The sequence below is a fragment of the Pogona vitticeps genome, chromosome 1 (assembly GCF_051106095.1).
Source record: "Pogona vitticeps strain Pit_001003342236 chromosome 1, PviZW2.1, whole genome shotgun sequence".
Taxonomy (NCBI): Eukaryota; Metazoa; Chordata; class Lepidosauria; order Squamata; family Agamidae; genus Pogona; species Pogona vitticeps.
In genome coordinates, this window is record NC_135783.1 from 296278035 (window position 1) to 296295342 (window position 17308).

The 17308-nt window shown below is 40.9% G+C and overlaps 1 protein-coding gene across 4 annotated transcripts in view; it reads left to right on the top strand.

The window, feature by feature from the left end:
* GALNT16 (polypeptide N-acetylgalactosaminyltransferase 16) overlaps positions 1-17308 on the top strand; it is a 192455-nt gene that overhangs the window by 104069 nt on the left and 71078 nt on the right. For all 4 annotated transcript variants that reach the window (XR_013543663.1, XM_020788514.3, XM_072986160.2 and 1 more), the window contains one exon: positions 14735-14833. Coding sequence is in view for 3 of the 4 variants with exons in the window: in XM_020788514.3 (XP_020644173.1) it covers positions 14735-14833 (99 nt within the window). In the remaining variant the exon portion in view is untranslated. The remainder of the gene's footprint in view (positions 1-14734; positions 14834-17308) is intronic.

The following is a 17308-nucleotide window of genomic DNA, read 5'->3' on the forward strand; positions in this document are numbered from 1 at the left end:
GTGGACAAAGTGCTTGATCACTGCCGGGCCACCGCTTCCTCTCTTGACCCTTGCCCAGCCTGGCTAATCAAAGTAGCCAGGCCTGTAACAACAGAATGGGCTACTGCGATAATTAATGGGTCTCTCCAGGAGGGCAAGGTTCCTCTTACCCTCAAGGAGACACTCATTAGGCCCATAAGAAAGAAACCAAATTTGGCAGCGAACAATATTGGCAATTATAGGCCCATCACCAATGTTTCTTTCCTTAGTAAAGTGGTCGAGAGGGTGGTGGCTGACCAGCTTCAGGCTCTTTTGGATGAAACCAATGCCCTGGATCCATTCTAGTTGGGCTTCAGGCTGCACCATGGCACAGAAACGGCACTGGTCACACTGTTAGATGACCTGCTGAGGGAGGCTGACAGGGGCAAAATGTCCTTGTTGGGCCTCCTCAATATCTCAGCCGCCTTCAATACTGTTGACCATGGTATCCTCCTGGGGAAGCTCTCCGAGTTGGGAATCGGTGGTCTGACACTTGCCTGGCTCAGATCCTACTTGGAGGACTGTCCTCAGAGAGTTCAGCTTGGGGAGATTGTCTCTGCCCCATGGAGTCTCAATTGTGGGGTTCCACAAGGCTCAATCATCTCCCCAATGCTGTTTAACATCTATATGAGGCCGTTCGGTGGGGTCATCAGGGGGTGTGGAGCTTCGTGCCATCAGTATGCTGATGACATGCAGCTCTACATCTCCTTTTCACCTACTTCAGTGGATGCTGTTCTGTCCCTTTTGCGTTGCCTGTAGGCCGTACTGCAATGGATGCAGGAGAATGGGTTGAGGCTGAACCCGGGCAGCATGGAGGTCCTGAGGGTTGGCGGCCCCTCCACTGGCGGCTTGTGAAACTCCCTCTCACCACGAAGAGTGAGGTTTGCAGCTTGGGAGTACATCTGGACCCGATGCTCACCATGGAAACCGAAGTGGCATCAGTGGTCTACTCCGCCAATTACCATCTGTGGCGGATTGCCCAGCTGCGTCCCTATCTTGATGGCGGGGCCCTCACCACTCTGGTCCATGCACTCATAATCTCGAGATTAGACCACTGCAATGTACTCTATGTGGGGCTACCTTTGAGATTGATGCGGAAGGTTCAAATGGTGCAGAATGCAGCAACCAGATTACTTAGTGGAACAAGAAAATTCCAACATATCTCTCCCATTCTGGCTGCTCTCCATTGGCTGCCCATTCCTTTCCGCATTGATTTCAAAATGTTGATGATGACATACAAAGCCCTAAATGGTTTAGGACCTCGATACTTGGCAGAACTCCTTCTCCCACCTAGATCTACTTGAGTAACTCGCCATAGTCAGGAAAGACGTCTGAGGGGCCTGATGCCGAGAGAGGCCAAGAAAGAAAGAACAGGAAACCGGGCCTTCTCAGTGGTGGCCCCTCGACTTTGGAACAGCTTGCCACCAGAGATCTGCCTGGCACCCTCGCTGGGGGTTTTCAAGAGCCAATTAAAAACTTGGCTCTTTAGGCAAGCCTTCCCCCCTGCCAATACTTGACTTTTACTTTTCTTGGTTTTTGCTGTTTTCCTCCCATCTTGATTATAGTATTATTGTAGATTTTATTGATGTTTTTAAGTTGTTTGTGCACAATATATTGTGAGCCACCCTGAGTAGACTCCTGTCTAGAAGGGCGGGATAACAATCCAATAAATGAATGAATGAATGAATGAATGAATGAATAAATGAATAAATGAGTGAGTGAGTGAGTGATATACATACATACATACATACATACATACATACATACATACATACATACATACATACATACATACATACATACATACATACATACATACATACATACATACATACATTTGTATAACATTTGGTCTGAGAAGGGTTGTGGCTTGTCAGCTAAAAAAAGGTGATATCGTCTTTCAAAGAATACAAAATGTGTTTGCATTGAAACATGGATGAGGATTGATGTGTAATCATTCTGCTAAATTCATTTTAGGGGAGACAAAAATCGATGAGATCATCAGAACACCTCAAACATCCTCAGATGTACCATGCCACTTAACGGCTTGTTCTGTAAACTGAGTCTTTACCTTCAGGTCATAGTCTTAGGAATGTTTCTACAATATAGTTTATAGTCCAATAAATGTGCGATTATATAGGTGCAATAGGACACAGTCTGGTCTTGCTTTGAATAGTATCATGTATTTTGTACTTGGAGGAAAATGCTATCATTCTCTTCTCTAGCACATCTACTGTTAATATAATTGCCATATGGCTGAGCTGGGGTATATTTACAACAGGCAGCCTAAAGAAATTTTAGTAGCCTCTCTAGAAATAAACACAGGAATTTAAAAACCAGTTTTTTATTACTGTTTTTTTTTTTTTAAAAAACTGGATCTTAAATTTTAGAAAATATAAGCCAGTACCCAATGTCAATCGCAGCATCAGAAGAACATTTCTATAGGTATGTGTGTGTGTGTGGGGGGGGGGAGAGTCCACCTTTTCCTGCAGCATTCCCTTGTGTTCTGCCCACCCAATCGCAATCTGGAAGGCTAGAAACCCCTATGAGGCAGGTTTCCATCACCAAAGGGCTGCAGTGGTTAGAAGAAGAAATCCTTACGCTACCACAAGCACTGGATTTTAGTATGCTTGATTTAAGCCAGTGGTTCTCAAAATGGGGGTCATCAGATGTTCTTGGACTGCAGTTCCCAGAAGCCTTCACCACTTGCTGAACCAGCCAGGATTTCTGCCTTGGATTCCCTCACCTCTGGCAAGGGAGGCGAGGGAAGGATAACATCCCTGCTGAAGTGCTGAAGTACTCTAAAGAGATCATCACCACTGAGCTGTATGAAATCTTTTGTCTTTGCTGGAGGGAAGGTGGAGTACCACAGGACATGAAGGATGCAAACATTGTCACATTATATAAGAACAAAGACAGGAGCGACTGTAGTCAGAAATGCTTAAAAATATACATAAAAACTAAACTTACGTTGCAAGCAATACTTAAGTCAGAATTCAATTCAAAATACAAGATAAATATATTTTAAGAGTAAAAAAAGAACAATGGCAATGTTTGTTTACATTCTAACAATGCAGGAGTTTTTGCCTAAAAAGACACATTTAAAAAAACAAAAGGGAGAGATGTATTCGCAAAGGCTTTCACGGCCTGGATCTAATGGTTGTTGTGGCATCTTCAGAGGACAGCACTCCAAAGCAAACTACCCCAGAGCACAGAGTGCTGTCCTCTGAAGATGCTGGCCACAGAGACTGGTGAAACGTTAGGAAGAACAGCCTTCAGAACACGGCCAAAGAGCCCGAAAAACCCACAACAACCAAAAGGGAGAGAATAAATCTCTAATATATCACAGTTCTTTACAACAACAATATATTTTTAAAAATGACTTTCCTAGTCTCAAGGATATTAATAACACACACAAAATAATTGTAAGTGCTCAGCCAGCCAAAGCAGCTTGAAATCTATAGAGGAAAAGCCATGATGGTTGCGTTGCTATCTCATATTCATGAGTTGAAAGCTGCTGTTCTTTTTCTGGCTACAGTGGTGCCTCGCTTAGCGACATTAATCCGTGCAGGAAAAAATGTTGCTAAGCGATTTCATCGCTAAATGGAATTTAAAAGCCCATAGAAATGCATTAAAACACCATTAATCCTATGGGCTTCAAAACTAACCTTAAAGAGAAGATCCTCCATAGGGGTGACCATTTTTGGTGCCTCTAAAGCGAGGACACACAGCAGGCAGCCATTTTGTTTACCCGGCGGCCATTTTGAAACTGCCGATCAGCTGGCCGAAAATGGGGGCTTTGTGATGATCGCTTCCCTGCGATCATCGCAAAGCGAATTTTCCTCATAGGGACCATCGCTAAGTGATCGCTTTTGCGACAGCTTAAACTCCGTCGTTAAGCGATTTTGTTGCTCAATAGAGCGATCACTAAGCGAGGCACCACTGTATTTTTAAATAAATCTTTCAGTTTTTTACCTTTCCTTTCAAACTGTTAACAGTCTCTTTTCAGTACCTGCAAGTTACAGGTATCTGGTGCACCAAGAAAAATTTTAACAGGGATTTAACAGGAAAACTAGATAATTGTCGTGTAGAGTACATTTCTATTTCTTTCTCTTGTTTGTGCTTTATCATTAGTAAAACATTTTCACCTTTCAAGAACGTTATGGTACAGTGACCTTGCTAGGTGAAAGAGCTGACTATTTGTTTTGCAATGATTTTTGTAAACTGTTGTTCAAACCTCATTTTAAAAAGAACTTTCCTTTTCAGGGCTCCTTTTTTCTTGACTCCCTTATTTATTTTAATACTTTATACACACTACATTTCACATCTTGACAATGTCACTGGAAGGAGAACAAAGATGACACTAGCTTAGTCTCTCTTGGCAGGGGGTTCCAGGTCCTGAGAGCAGCCCCCAAAAAGGTATCTTGAGTTTCCATCTGATATACTTCTGATGAGAGCAGGAGACAGGGTCAGACTAGATGATTTGGAAGTGATACTCCCTCAAACAGTAATAGGTTGCTGATTGTTCTAGCTCTTGACTTTTCATTCCTCTGTTTTTGGTTTTTAGAGTGCTCTTTTTCTGGATTAGCCACTAGAAGATAAGCACAGGCTTTATTTGCAAGTCCACTGCTGAGTCATACATCTCTGTAAAAATCCTCATGGCAGAGGAAATGGGTTACTTGTAGAGTGTACACATTCCACTTAACACTAATTTGATTCATATAGAATGGCTTCATCTGGGGATCTTCACATCAAGTCAGGGAACATGTGAGAAAATGTGGTATTTCAGATGGCCTCTCTTCCTATGTTATAAAGAGTTTGTTTAGGTCACACAGCCATCATTTTGTATCATGGCTAGAAACAGACTCATAACAAGTGAAGCTGATAACATGGGAATGACATGACAGATAAAAGTTCATTACTCAAAAAGTCATTACTCTGTCTGCAGCGTGCTGACTGTTCTGAATGCTTTTTCAAAGGATGTTTTGTGCAGAGTGTGGTATAGTAGTATAAATGAGATATAAACGAAAGTGTTCATCACTGGGGCCAGATTTGACCTTCTAGAATGGTTGTAGGAATGTCTCCAAAATGCTGGGTTCTGGAGAAGGATCCATTCAGAACCAAGTGTTTGACCTTAAATGGCTGTCTGTAGGTCTGCTTGCCCTTTGTCTCAAGCAGAAGGGATCCTTAGAAATAAACAGAGAGCTGATGGCTGTTTTGGACCCATTTATCTTCTGTAGCGTTTGCACAGAGGATGTCAGTTAGGGCTTCTGGCAGCACATGTTATCGTTCTGTCTCACTCCAATTAAACAAAGGTGGTGGGCCTTTCTCCTGGTGTGGTGGTGGACTCACTTTCCCTTTCCACTTTCTAAAGCAGGAGTTCATTCTGCCTCCTGGAAGAGGCTGCCCTGCCTGGAGGTCAGGAAGAGAAGCCTCACTAAATCCTCCACTTTTGCAGCGTTCCTCCAACAAGACCACCTTTTTTTAGCACAGGAAGGGAAACTATCATGGGGTGGGTGGACAGTTCTGCTTAGGAACTTTTACCATCATATACATACCTTCCGTACTAGAAAACAGCAGGGGGGACACATTGTCAACAGGATAATTTAAGTTTTATCTTTCGCCATAATTAATCTATGTCAGTTTGCTATTCACTTAAAATATCAGGTTAGTAAATTAGTCCTACATTGTTTTTGAGTGGTTTTCTGTTGACACCACTTGCTAATGGGCAGCTGGCTACCACAGTTTCCTGGTTTAATTGAAATTGGAAAGTATAGTTAACTAAAGATTCCTCGGTTTAACGGATGTATAGGCTGATGATTGTTCTGAACATGAACCATATAACAAGGGATCATATTTAAATGGATAGATTTAAGTATGATAATGCACAGGTCAGTTTATTAAGCTGAGATACAGTATGTCTACTGGGCCATTGTATTTTCAGTTCAGTAGTTTCATGAGCTTCTAAACTGTATGCAGGTATTGATTTCAAAAAATAAGAATTTTTGTTTATTCACAATTTTTGCTGTAGGATGTTATTTGACCAATTAAAATAAAACATGAAAAGCACCCAAAAAAACCCACATGCCTTTCCTTTCACCGAGGGAGCAATTTCTGAGACTGACAATAGGAGTACCCATCTAATTCCTCAGTATTACTGTTTCACAGCTATTGCTCATGGCCATCATTTCAACCTGTAGGTGTTGGCCTGTTGTCAATTTCTCTGTAGTGCTCTGTTTACCTTCTTCCATTTCTGCAATGTAGCTGACTGTAATTTCCCAAATGTCTCCACTGTGTTATGCATTCACAAACAGAAACTTAACTACAAACCTTGATCTCTGCATCATTTCTACATTTCTTACCAGGCTGCTGTACTGAAGTTTGGACTGGCAGCTGTGCAAAACTGAATAACTGAACGCCACCACTCCCCCATCCATCCCCAGATAATTCAAGGCACTGCTATTTCCATTGAATTGTAAGATACAGAAGGATGTTAGCGGAGAGCATCTCAGCATTTACCAGTTCACAGTTATTTGAGCACAGGAAGAGATAAGATTATATGGCTGAGATGAGGTGGTAGATAAGGCTCAAAGGCTTTGGGCTGTAGATTAGCCTTATTATCAGCAGGCTGCTGTTCAATGCAATTGAGTCAACGTCAACATCAGCAAGTCTATCTAGCAGGAAGCCAGGAGCAAGGTAAGAATACTTCGGCAATTTGGAGTTTGCCAAAGGAACGCCAAAAAGAGGAGGCGCATTAATTAGAAAGAACATCTAGTTCTTTTTAAACGGCCCCTGACATGCTGATTCCAGAATTAAAATTTGTGTAGAATTTTCTTTAAATATTTCCTTTCTATAAGATAGCTCACTGTGACAATATCACATGTTGATGCTATAAGGCGTTTTAAGCAGAGGTCATACAGATGTATCCCAGTTAAGGAAAAATAAAGATAATGTAATATTCTCTGAAAGAAACATATTTTGTTAACCAGCCATAGGAAACAGCCCATTCTCCCTCATAAGAAATCTCCCCATTCTTAAACAATTCTTGACCTACAACAGGCCACAAAGCTCAAATACTGTACAGAGATACTAAGTCAGGGCCAAGACTATTCTAAACTTGGATGCACCTATTTTGGGCTGCAGCACCATCACTGACAACATCAGGGCTTGTTCATGTGCTAAAGTGATTTATGCCATCCTTTGGCAGCAATGCTCCTCAGCATTCTACATAGGGCTAAAAGGATATTTTCTGTATAAGAGAGGAAATAGTCACAACATCAGAAATAGCAACACAGAGAAGCCAATTTCAAAACACTTCAACCTCCCAGTTGAAGATCTCAAAGTAACTGCTGTGATGAAAAGGACTTACAAAGAAAGACTGGAAAGGGTGACGACTAAAGTGGGTATAGTCACCGCTTCCATTGTACATCAGTAGGATTCAATAAAGACCAAGGATTCATAGTGCACACCATACAATTTTTTCTGAATTCAAATACATCTCATGCGTTTCATGCCCCTTTACCATGTCACTCTGGTCCTTGTTTTTGAGAAGGTAGATTATAATTCATGAAAGCCCATAGTGAAAGACACATCTGTTAGTCTTTAAGGTGCAGCTCTCTTTTTTAAAAAGTACTTTAAATTGCTTACTGCTGCTAAGGGGATATGTTTCTTCAAGTATCAGACTGGGACCACGTTCAAGCTTCTGTAGAGCCATGAAACTGACAGATGACCTAGGACCAATTGCTGAGTTTGACCTACCTCCTGGGATTGCATTTATTGCAAACATGGAGAAGACTTGAACCATGTATGTTACCTAAAGCTAACCAAAGAAAGGGGAAATATAAATATAACAAATAGGCACATTGCTAAACTAACACAGTCATGTTTTTCTTTATGTAGAAAAACACAAAGCCTCTCTCCTCTCTCTATTTCCAACCCTTTTGTCAGGCACCTTGCCTCCACCATCCCATCTTACACTCAAGGGAATCTGATTCCAACATTTTCTTCCCCTTTCTACCTTCAACAGTGGAAGCCCTAGGCTGAAGGTGCTTTCACATGGGCCACTAAGGGCAAGCAATATACAACATATACCTGAGCCCAGATGAGCTTCGCTGCTGTCTATTAGGAATGGGATGGGAGAAAAGAGTTGGAGTAGGGTCTCAACAGAGCAGCTCCCAATCTCACCCTGTAAGCAAACATCCCGCTTCTGCTTTCCTTGTATTGCAGAGAAGGCTGAAAGTGTGTGAACACTCAGTTCAGGACATGAGTGAGAGCTGAACATGAGGCTTTTTCATTCACAGAAATACTGTACCATCAGGATTGTCATGTAGATGTCACAGATAGAGAGAAAAAGAGAGAGGAAGAAAGAGGACATTCCTTCCGCAGAAGAAGATGCCAGTTTGCATAACATTACATATGCACTGATTTATACATGCAGATACAAAACTAGAAATGTTTAGTTTAGTTTAAACAGATTTGCAATACTTCTCATGCTAGTGCAAAAGACTGAACAAGTGAGTCAGTGATCGCAAAACGATGGTTTAAATGGGGGGATTTCACTTAGCGATGATCGGTTCCCTGCTTCGGGAACCGATTTTTCGCTTTATGCTGATCAGCAAACAGCTGATCGTTGGGTTTCAAAATGGCTGCTTGCTTTCAAAATGGCCCCCCGCTGTTTTCTAGGACGGATTCCTCGCTTTATAGGCACCAAAAATGGCCACCGTATGGAGATTCTTCGCTGGACAGTGAGTTTTTCAGCCTATTGGAATACATTGAACGGGTTTTCAATGCATTTCAATGGAATTTTTTCATTTCGTTTGATGATGTTTTTGCTCTACAGCGATTTCTCTGGAACGAACTAACATCGTCAAGCAAGGCACCACTGTATCCCCCTGAGCTTTGTGTGTACCTGTACATTCTATTTTTTTTAGTGGTGAAATAGCAAAGGATCAGAAGACATCTCTTTTCTGCAGAAACATAAGATGGGGAAATGGCAGTTAACTTCTTTGTATTGTGTATTCTGAACAGCATTTTAAAATAAAAGGGGAGAAAGGCAATGTGAAATAATGCAATAATATATATATAATATGCCTTGCGCCTTATCCTAGTTTTCTCACTTACCCTTCATCAAGGCTTCTTTATATGCCTGGAAATTGCAGTAATAGGCCACCATCACAGTAATAAAGTGCTTCAGGAGGAAAAATAGTTGTCACTTAAAGCAGTCATAAAACAATAGCCATGAACGTTGGGATAAAAAATAGCAGCAATTCAGTAATAGCCATAAACCAGTAGTAATAAATGTTACAGTAATATATAGTTCAAATAAGTCATGAGCAGAACAACCTTTCCTAGTTCTTGGGGTGAAAAGAATTTTATATGTAGCTCTCATTGGCTAAATATATACCCCATGATTTATAATGGCCCCGACTATCTTCCCCTGGCTTGGAAATACCCCATTCTAGGGGAGGTTGTTTTTTTTAAATTACCTTGAAGCTCTTTCTTACCTGATCACTTATGCAAGTTGGTTCTCACAGACATTATTACCTGGTGTTGGGGCCTTTCACTTCTCTGCAGTGGAGGGAAATGTAGGCTGTGTGGTTTTGGACCACAATTCCAAGAATCTCATACCCGGATTTTAGGAACTGTGTTCCAAAATAGCAACATCTACTGTCTCTCTTTTTCTCCGCCGTTCACCTCTGTTTCCTTACTACTCCTACGTTCAACTTGCTTTCTTAGATTCCTCCCTGGTGTCTCAAGTGATGCTAAGAGCAGCTGTTGGTCTAAATGGGCCTAATGATAACTAGAAAGAAGGAGACAACAATAGTAAATAAAGCTGAATATGCCTCTTTTGGTTGTTGTGGATTTTTCAGGCTCTTTGGCTATGTTCTGAAGGTTGTTCTTCCTTTGCCAGTCTCTGTGGCCGGCATCACCAGAGGACCTCTTTTGTTTGACTGATTGCCACCAAGTTTGAAGATTATTTGTAAATTTGGCCATGTGGAAAGAACACTGGTCTTGCTGCTTTCAAAGTCTCATCTCTACTTAGGATCCCCCATCCTTGTCTATAATGTGTTTTGTTTTGTGTATTCTTTTCTGATTCTAAGTGTGAATATCCTGTGAAGAAATAGTTGTAGCTACATGTGCCATATTACTAAATACTTCTTTATTTGTATTAGAGCATTGCACAATTTAAATTTATGGATGTATATGAAATATAGGTAAAATTAGAATAAATTAAAATGTTAAGATAATTTTTGACCAGAAACACTCTACTTCAATAGTATCATCTTGGCCATTTGCTAGATCTTCTTTTGTACATGTGGTGAGGTACAAATTGCATGCATGCAAGTATTGCATTGGTTGAATTTCTCCACAGTCACAGAAAATTTGTCCTGTATCCCAGTAGTCTCATTTTACTGGATTATTTTTGATCTTCCTATTTTACTTGGCAGTCTATTAAGTAATCTCCAGGTAGTCTAGCTAGAGTTTTGTTCCGGTGGTCAACACGCTTCAGCATTCATCCTTTAGGGAAGGTCTGTTTTTTTTTTTCTCTCAATAGGTTTAGCTTTGCCTCTTCATGCTTAATATTTAATGCTTGAGAGGTATGCAGAAATCTTCTCCTTGATTTTAGTTATTGTCTTGGGGGGGGGGGTTTGCCCATGCAGCGGATGGGTTTTGGTGCTGTATTAAGATGTTTCATTCATTATTTGCTAGCATCTCTCAAAGGTATTTCCAGACGGGACATGCCAGCCAACTAAACCTTTTCAGAGAGGATAGGTTTCAGGTAGCCAGTAATAATTTTGCATGATTTATTAAGAGCTACATCCACTTGTTTGGCATGTGCTAATTTATACCTTAAGGCACTAGCATATTCTGCTATGGAGTAGCACAGGGACAAAGCTGTGGTTCTCATTGTTAGTGAATGTACATCCCAGTCTGACTGAGCCAGTTTCCTTTCTGTTTGGTGTTTAGACAATGTTTTTGTCGGTCAGGGTTTGATCCCGAGTGGTGCCCAGATCCTTTGCAGTAGGGCAGTACTGTATTCTAAAATCTTGCTTTCCCAGCTGACTTGGAGCTTCCTCTCTGTTTCTCTGTTCAGTGGAAAGCACAGACTTGTGTTTTTAAAGGGTTTGGTTTCAGCTGGTTGTTTTTTCTAATATAAGGAAAGATCTTCTAATGCAGAGGTTAGCTGGTACTTAATGGCCCCAAAGTTTTCCCCAAGGAATGTCAAGGCAAGATTGCCAGCGTAGATGAAACTCCTTGGTTGTTTATTTGCGTAAATGTTAAAAAGTCATGGTGCCAGGACACTACCCTGTGGGAAGAATGAGTTGGTCAAACACAGATATTTTTGATGTACTTTTGTAAAAAGTTTGCATAATTTTTAAAAAATGTAAAGCTAAATAATGTAACTCTGCTTACCAACAAATTGTATCAGAAGTAAGTTTAGCCAAGTAATATAAACAGTGATTATGGAAAACTCACAGCTTGCTCACAGAACTTCCTTAGCAAGGAGGTGCCTGTAGAAGCAGATGAGGACAGATTTTAAATGATGTGATGTTTTCTCCATGTACTCCATTGAGACCTGCACTGCATTTGTCCTTTCCTTGATATTGCTTTGCTCCATTGATTTACTTTCATGTGAGAGCACAGGTATGGATAAGTTGCTTTTCTGCTTCTTGATCAACAGTGACTATTGAAGCTATGTGTGTTACGTGTTAAAAGTTACTATAAGAAAAGGGATGGCTCCTTTTTAGTTTACTGTTGCTTCTGTTCTGCTCTTGTTTATGGAGAGAGAACAATGATGTCCTCAGGGGACGGGATACTGTTAGGAAGAGTGAGGTGGTCTTCTCCATTGGCAGCTGAAGAGGAGGGAGTGGCAGCAAAGGACTAAGATGTTTTGTGCCATGCATTTTGTCTTGTGCTCATGAGTGCTGCAGGCCTGTTGCCCTCAGTTATGGTGGTGGAAGACACTCTGCCATCTTCCATGTTGAAGTATGATTCAGCACATAGTCTACCATCCAGTCAGCTTCTGTATAAGGAACGGGAAGAGGTGGTGTTGTGTCTTTGGCCTCACCGCTTCTGTAGGACAACGGAAATGGTATGAAAAGAGGTCTACGAAAAATAAGAAAAGATATTCTTTAGCAATTCTTGCACTTTTATGGTGGGCCTTCCCAACTCAGGAGGTCTGCAAGAATCACTAATAAATTACAAAGTAAGATGGCTAAAAATAGAAAAACAGATGCAGAGTTCTCACACTGCAATATAGACACATCAGATGTTCAAAGTGCCCAGGGCTGGGAGAGGACTAGAGTTGTCTTTAATCAGCCTCCTGGGAGAGGAAGAGTCGATTGGTTTGTAGAGTAGCTGGCGAGGCTGCTCAGTAGAAATGTCACTGCTTCGGATTGCAGAAGTAAAAAAAGAGAGCTCTCCTTTCACCTTAGATCTTTAACCAGGTAGCTGTGCTGGAAAGTATAGGAACTAAGTAACTCCTGGGTGTCATTTTATTTATTTATTTAAAATATTTTTACCCCTTCCTTTCTTCTTAAAAAGACTCAAGGTGGCTGTTGCTTTTTCTCAAAGGACGAGTATAATATCTAAGGTGGACATGGCTCTACTTTCCCCCCCACCCACTCACCCCTATACTTATCCTCATAGCAACCATGTGAGATAGACTAAGAGGTCAAGCTGTGAGAGTGTCTGTGGATATTGTTTTTTTTTCTAGTTCAGAAGTCTGCAAAGGTATAAGATAAACTATTTACTGTCTGGGGTTTCCTTCTTCATGGTGTGAGCCTCTGTAGAATTATTAGGTTTATTGCTATTATAATCTCCTATCATGCTGGCAAGACTGTCTCTATATATGTTCATTTTACTTACTTTTTTAGAAGAAAATAAGTCCTCAGCTGCCATTTGCATCTATTGAAAGACACACTTGATTTCAGTTTTTAAATTGTAATCTGATTAAGATCATTTAAATGTGATATCCACAATGACAAAGCCTAAACAAGAAACAAGCAAACATAGTTATTTCAGGGATTTATATATTCGCATCCCTTCCAAGGATTTATTGAATGGTTGCAGAGTAATGTGCCTCTCCCAGTCTACAACATGTTCCATCTTATTTATTCTTGACTACTTTCTAAGGAAGATAGGAGTCGTATTTAATTAATCATATATTTACTGCTGTATCTCTTTCTGTAATAGCCAACAACCACAGAAGGAGGTTAATTTCTGGACTCAGATTTCTTGTCAAGTTCATTCCAAGCTCTGCTTTACTGTTGACATGAAGGATGTTCAGCTTTAATACAGAATTCTCCCAGGAGAGAAATTTTTATATCGGTCGGGACCACATACTGAAGACTCTTGACTTTGGATGCTCAGTCTGGTCTATTTACAGGCAGCGGCCATAATTTCTGTCCAACATTATTTGGTCATTCTGCTAGGCTTCCTTCTACTACCTATTTACCCAGGAAACCAGCGGAGATTCTGTTAAAAGTGACTTGGAAAGCACTGATAAGCTGAACTGCACGAGCCTTCTTTTCATGTTTTCTAATACAGTAGTTGGGAGTGTACTTAAAATTAGGTTCTTGGTAGGGAAGGATGGCCACTTTGCATACACTAAAGAGGACGCTGATTTGCATAGAACCACATACGTTACGTAAGTTAATATCTACAGTATGTACTCATGCAAAATGAGGAACAGATTTAATAAATTAAATAACCAGGTGTTTTGTGTACTTACTAAGTCTCTGTCATGTTTTACTAGCTGTGGCCGGGCACCTTCAAGGTTCCTGGTCTCCTGCCTTATGACTATTTTTCTATAAATCAGACTTCAGCTGGTTGGCCCCTCAAATGGAAGGCATAGTCAAAAGAAAGATTTGCGTCTGGCAGCCCATCAAATGGAGGACTATTCCCTCTCAGGTCAAGAAGGGTCATTGATCCACCTAGCTGTGCTTGCCAAGCAATGTATCACTGAAGTGGCGATGAGGAAGCAACTGCATTCTCTTCCTGACAGGGCCCACAGTAGTGTCAGGCTGCCAACCTCAGCGGTATGCAGGGATGTAAGCTCACAGGCCAGTGATGACAGCAAACTCTGTGTGGGGTGTGTGGCTAGCCTGGATAGTGCTAGTCCATCACTTCTATACATTTAGCACTCTTTACTCCTATCTGTAAGAGCACGGGGCCTTCCCTTGGTTGCCAGCAAGCCATATGGCACTCTCTACTGCACCACCACCTCAGCTGCTTCTGCTGGGCCACCATAGGAAGCAACTGTTATAAATTAATTTTACAGCAGCATAGATTGCTCCTGTTTCTCCTTCCACACTTCCAGAGAAAACATGCAGCAGATTCCGCAAAATATAGGTTGGTATCCTCTTTTTCCTCCCCTCCCCCTCCCCCGGCTTTGAAACCAACACGCTTATTAACTGGAGTTACTGGCAGTTCCAATCCAATAGATACTAAACCTTGCTGTCAGCACTATGAGTGTGTGATGAATTACTCTCACAGAAAAGATGTTCTAAGGGAAAGGTTTTGGCAGGGGACCAAAATTTGCATTTATCAGCTGTTTGGTAAATATGTGCATGAGATTTTGAGAGCTTGGCAGCAGATTTGGAACATTTCTTTCCCTGAACAAATTCCCCCAGACATTTAGGCATGCAATCTGTCTTATTGAAATTAGGTGTGTGCTGTCTCTAGTCAACATTTTCTGTTTCCTGTGTTGCAGGTGCGCCTCTGTGCACTATGGTACAGACCTCCCAGCAACAAGCATCATCATCACCTTTCACAATGAAGCTCGCTCCACCTTACTCCGCACGGTGAAAAGGTAAGGCATATTTTCAAGTCTCCTGAGACTTCAGGTTAAGGCTCTAAGCAAATGTTCATGAAAGTAAATCCCTCTAAAATCAATGAGGCCTACTTCCAAATAGAAAGAAAATTAAGATCAGGTTATAAAAATGCAAGTTTATATTGTACGCCATCTTGAGTCGCAGTTGTGGGAGAAAGGTGGCATATAAATAAATACAAAAAGTGAAGAGAAGAAACTACAGTGGACCCTCTACTTACAGAATTAATCCGTATTGGAACGGTGGCTGCAAGTCGAAAAGTCTGTAGGTCGAATCTCCATTGACCTACAATGCATTGAAAACCGATTAATCCCATAACTGGCAGTTTTTATTCTATTTTTGTTCCATTTTGGTTTTTTTCTGGTCTGTAAGTCAATTCTCCGGCTGCAAGTCGAATCTAAATTTTGCGGCCAGAGAAGTCTGTAACTCGAAAAGTCTGTAAGTCGAGCCGTCTGTAAGTCGAGGGTCCACTGTAGATGATTAGCGATCCTTGACTTGATTCTAACCACTATAGATGACTTGGTGGGAAAAGTGGCAGTAAGGGGAATTCTGGAGGAAAGTGGCCATATTTCATGTGTCACTGCATGTGTCACTGGATTTTAGGAAAGCCAATTTTAATAGGTCACCATCCTCTGCAACTTCAAACTCATACAGAACTATTTTATTTTAGACAATAAAACCTATCTCCAGATCAATAAAATGGCCATGGACACTTGCATGGCTTAACAATACGTAAATATATTTATGGCTGACCTAGAACAACATTTTCATAACTGTTGTACCCAAAACCCACTTCTCTATTTGAACTACATTTATGACATTTTAAAAAACTGGACCCATGCAAAGGAAGATGTAGAGAAATTCCATCAGGATTTCAATGACTTTCATCTGATCATCAGCCATAGCCTGGACCAATCCACACAACAAATGTATTTTCTTAACACCACTGTGAAGCTACAACATAGACATCTTAGCATTACACTGTGTTGAAGACCTACTGACTGATATACCTACCTGCATGCCTTCAGCTTCCATCCTGAACACATCACTAAATCTGTTGTTCAAATACACGTATATCAGGTCAGACCCACAAGACAGAGATTCCAAACTCAAGGATCTCCAAAATGCATTTTACAATGCCCATCCAACATGATTAAAGAACAAATTAACCAGGCAAGACAAATACCTAGAAGCAACCTACTGCAAGAAAGACTCAGATGAGAAAATTACTGAACACCCTTGGTTATCACTTTCAGCCCACAACTTTAGGGTTTTTTATTTCAAATGTCTGTAGATACCAGTCCAATTAATTGTACGGATTTCTGCATGATTCTGTATCCCAAGTGGCAGTGCTATGTGGTGTGATACCAAACATTTTTTTCACATGGAAAATCTGGGACTGAAATGTTTTATAAAATGTCCTCTAATATTGTACCTGTGACAACTTCACTATTAAAAAATTAAATCCCACAAATAGTCATAATCAGTTACCACAATTTCAGAGTCTTTCTTTTTAGTCACCTGGGTATTAGGAGTTACCCAATGTTCTTTTCTTCTTCTTCTAATTAACCCAGAATATCTTGTTTTTCAGTAGCATAAAACATATGTGTCCAGTGTATAGCATCGGATCATATGGGAAATCTCAGAGACTGAAATCAATTAATGCAGTAGATTAAAGTAGGTTTATTACTAGGAAGAGAAATCACTTGGAATTCAAAATATAAAAGAAGCTTTGTTTTTAAACAGCTTGTTCCTCCTAGGAGTTGAGTATATACTTACATGAGTTACAGAGTTCTAAAACCTGGCTTCCAGCACTCGGGAGGTTGACAACCTTTGTAAGCTCCAGACATGATGTTCAGATCCCAGAAGAAGAAACAATTACACAAAACAAAGGATCTCATGCAGTTTTCTTTTGAGATGTGGTGATGAAAGACTCTTGTCTCAAAGGTGGGGACCTCTTCCAGTGCAAGTACCAAGTTTTGTTTTGGAGATGTTCGCAGAGGTCACGCTACTGTGATGGTGGTGGTGTAAAATGCAACCGTAGGAGACTAAGAGGCTGTCTACATGGGCCTCTAGCCTGCTGTTTGACCTACTGCAAGGATGGGTTTGTGCACTCGCAAAGTTGGTGACTGAGTGAGTTCTTTGCTGGAGGACACCAGCCCATGCCTCAAAAGAGGGAACAGCATTTAGCCCGCTCCTGCCCATTCCAAGCCCTGGAAGCCCTAAACAAGCCCTAAAACAATTAGCATATTTAGTCTAAAGCTCTTACTTTCTTCAGAGATGCAGTTCAACTTTTCAAAACGGGGGAAAACAAAATGCTGTAAAACTGCCGAATGGTGGTATCCTGTAAAATGGAATGTAGCCCTTTACACAATATAAGCCGGTGTCTAACTTTATAGGCAGGGTTTAACAGAGTACTCCTAAGTCAAGAGGGATGATATAACCCATGGCTTAAT